General features: G+C 62.6%; 2 protein-coding genes across 2 annotated transcripts in view; one reads left to right on the forward strand and one right to left on the reverse strand.

The window, feature by feature from the left end:
- The first annotated feature begins 725 nt into the window (after positions 1-725).
- Positions 726-1460, forward strand: IL17B (interleukin 17B). Its single transcript, XM_009647085.1, has 2 exons — positions 726-985; positions 1205-1460. The coding sequence occupies exons 1-2, from the start codon at positions 726-728 to the stop codon at positions 1458-1460; spliced, it is 516 nt and encodes a 171-aa protein (XP_009645380.1).
- Positions 1461-2717: 1257 nt separating this feature from the next.
- PCYOX1L (prenylcysteine oxidase 1 like) overlaps positions 2718-2926 on the reverse strand; it is a 2562-nt gene continuing 2353 nt past the window's right edge. Inside the window, exon 6 of the mRNA XM_009647048.2 lies at positions 2718-2926. Coding sequence (XP_009645343.2) covers positions 2762-2926 — 165 coding nt within the window. The 3' untranslated portion in view covers positions 2718-2761.

The raw sequence follows: 2926 nt of genomic DNA on the forward strand, positions 1-2926 counted from the left end.
GGTGCGGGATGGGATGGTGGGCAGGGTGCAGGGCTGCCTGCGGCCGGCTGCAGGGACACGAATAGCAGGGAGCAGGACTACAGAAAGCAACTTTGTTTGCCACTGGGCAGCCTGCCGGGTGTCAGCACACGGGAGCTTGGCCCTGCGAGGCCAGAGGGAGAAGGAAAGGAAAAAGCATCTTTCTTTTCTCTCTCACCGTCCCCGGAGCACAGAGGGAGGGAGAGGAGGGTTTGGATAAAGATCGCATTATTGACTGTCACATCTCTAAAGCTCCTTTTAAACCAGAGGCTGCCCAGGTACAGCCTGAGCTGAGGGCATACCCGTCCCATCCAGCACACAGCCGCCTCGGGGTGGGGAAGGGACCGGGCACAGCTCAGGGACCACAGGCAGGGGCACTTTGGGCAACGCAAATTGCCAGCTGTAACCAGGATGAGGGGCTGCTTTGCAGCCCCACACAGCAGCTGGGGCTTGGGCTAGGGGCTCACCACAACCGTGTGCCCACCACCCCTGTAAACTGCCCTCGTGTGCTTCCACGGCTCTTGCTCACAGGCCAGTGTTGCCCTTTGGGGGATGCACGAGCCACCACAAAGTCAATGTGGTCCTGCCATCACCTGGTGGTCCATGGGCAGTGGGAGAGCTCCCCTTCCATGCCAGCCCTGCAGCCCAGGCAGCCACACACCATCCTCCTTCCTCCTCAGCTTCTCCTCTGCATCTTCACCTTCGCCATGGTCCTGGTCCCCGAAGCGAAGGACCAGAGCAAGGCAGCAAAAGGGAGGAGACGGGGCCCAGCACGGCCCCCCACAGCTGCCCCTGCCCTGGCCTGGGCCCCGGATGACTCCTACACCTCCATGGCAGACTATGAGCACAGCATCCAGGACATGGTGCGCCAGCTGAGGAACAGCTCTGAGCCGGGAGACACCAAGTGCCAGGTCAACCTGAGGCTCTGGAGGTCCAACCGGAGGAGCCTGTCCCCCTGGGCCTACAGGTGAGCTTGGGGCGGGGACATGCATGGTGGCTCCATGCCAGCAGGTGCTGCAGCGGCCATGGCTCCAGCATCATGGGGCTACAGTGGCTGCTGGGGGGGTGCAGCGTGACGCAGTGCCCCATTTCACCCTACAGAGGCATTGCTCTGCCTGTCCCCGGCCACCCACTGCCCCCTGTATCACCAGCTCTCCATCCCCATCTTGCTTTCCCCCTCCTCCAGCATTAACCATGACGCAACGCGGATCCCGGCAGACATCCCTGAGGCCCGATGCCTCTGCACTGGCTGCATCAACCCCTTCACGATGCAGGAGGACCGTACCATGGCCAGCATTCCCATTTACAGCCGGCTGCCTGTCCGCCGGCTGCTCTGCCAAGTGCCAGGCGAGGCTGGGCACAAGCCCTCTGGGAAGAAGTGTCACAAGAAGTACCAGACAGTCATGGAGACCATTGCTGTGGGCTGCACCTGCATCTTCTGAGGTTGCAAAGCTAACCCCTGCAGCCACACATGGGCATCTAACCAGCTTGCTCTTGCTTCCCGAGCTTGCCTGGCGCTCAGGGAGAGGGTCTCCTGGCTGAGCGTCAGGGTGAAGAGAGCCCTTGACCAAGGGAATGGGAGCTCCAAGAGCTCCCCGAAATCCTCCTGCAGCTCCCCTGAAATCCATCAGCCTCAGCCCAAGCAGCCATCTTGGGGACACCCAGCATGGGGGCAGCCCCTGCAAGTCACCCAGCTATGCTGTCCTGCAGCTGGCCTCGCAGTGAGACACCGGCCCGAGCCTCCGAGCCTCCAGGGAGGAGCTCAGCAGAGCAGGCTGGGTGATGGAGGCAGCTGCCCCCCAGTCCTTCCAGCTGGGCAGGATCAGGCCTTCTCCCTCCCCAAAGTCCCTGTTTACCTTCATCTGCTCCATCAGTGCAACAGCTCTGGGAGCACCCGGTCCTCCCCAGCCCGCGAGCTCCTCTGCGCTGGGCCAGGCAGTCCAGGGAGCAGGGAAGTGGAGGGTGGTTTGGGCAGCTTCTGAGGTCCTCAATAAAGCGCATCACTGGCCCCCGCCTGAGCCGCCCCCTGCCTCCCGTCGCGCTGCCCCTCCGCCCCTGCCTGCCTGGGGGTGGGTGCTGCCCAGCCTTCTCCCAGTGAGGCTCTTCTGCCCCCCAAAAGACAGTTGAGCCCCAGGCTCAGGGAAGACCAGACACCCCTGGAAACAGGCACCTCTCCCTGCAAGCCAGGACCTGCAACAGCCCACCCCGCATGCCCGTGCCCGGGTGCCAGGCTGGTGAGCGGGGCTCCAAGCATGCATGGCACGGGAGAGGCCATGGGACCTCCTGCCCCAGCCAGGGCCAGCCCCGCCACCCCGGTTCCCAGAGGCAAAGCCGGGAAGGTGGGAGAAGCACAGGGGGAGCCAGGCAGCTTGCCGGGGGCAGGACCCTGTTCCTGCCTAGGGCCAGCACCCATCTGCAACCGATGCCAGCCAGCCTTGTGCTTGAAAGACCCCCTACGTCCCTCCAACAAATGGTTGCGCAGCAACCTTTTTTCATCGGAAAAGGCACAGGCTCCTTCCAGCAGAGCCCAGGAGGGGGAACAGGGGAACTGAGGCACACGGCACAGACGCAGCAACACTGGGCAGGGACTGCCTGTATTCCTGAAGGCAAAGCAAGTTCAAGTCATCTGGGACACAGCCCAACCCCTCTCCCCCAGCCCCAAACCCCCTGGTGTTCCCAAGGCAATAAATACTCCCCAGGCTACCACACGCAGAAACTCCCATCCCACCGCCTCCCCTGGGTGTCACAGCTCGGTCTTCACCTTGTGCATCAAGTCCTTCTGGTCAATTTTCTCCAGGTCCTGATACCAGCGGTTGTAAGCCAGCAGGGCCACATTTTTGGCTGCCACCGCTATCATCTCCATGGAGCTGGCCACCCACTCCACGCCACTGAGGTAGAAGAGGTTTTC

This window comes from Egretta garzetta, unplaced genomic scaffold (assembly GCF_000687185.1).
Source record: "Egretta garzetta isolate BGI_Z169 unplaced genomic scaffold, ASM68718v1 scaffold209, whole genome shotgun sequence".
NCBI lineage: Eukaryota > Metazoa > Chordata > Aves > Pelecaniformes > Ardeidae > Egretta > Egretta garzetta.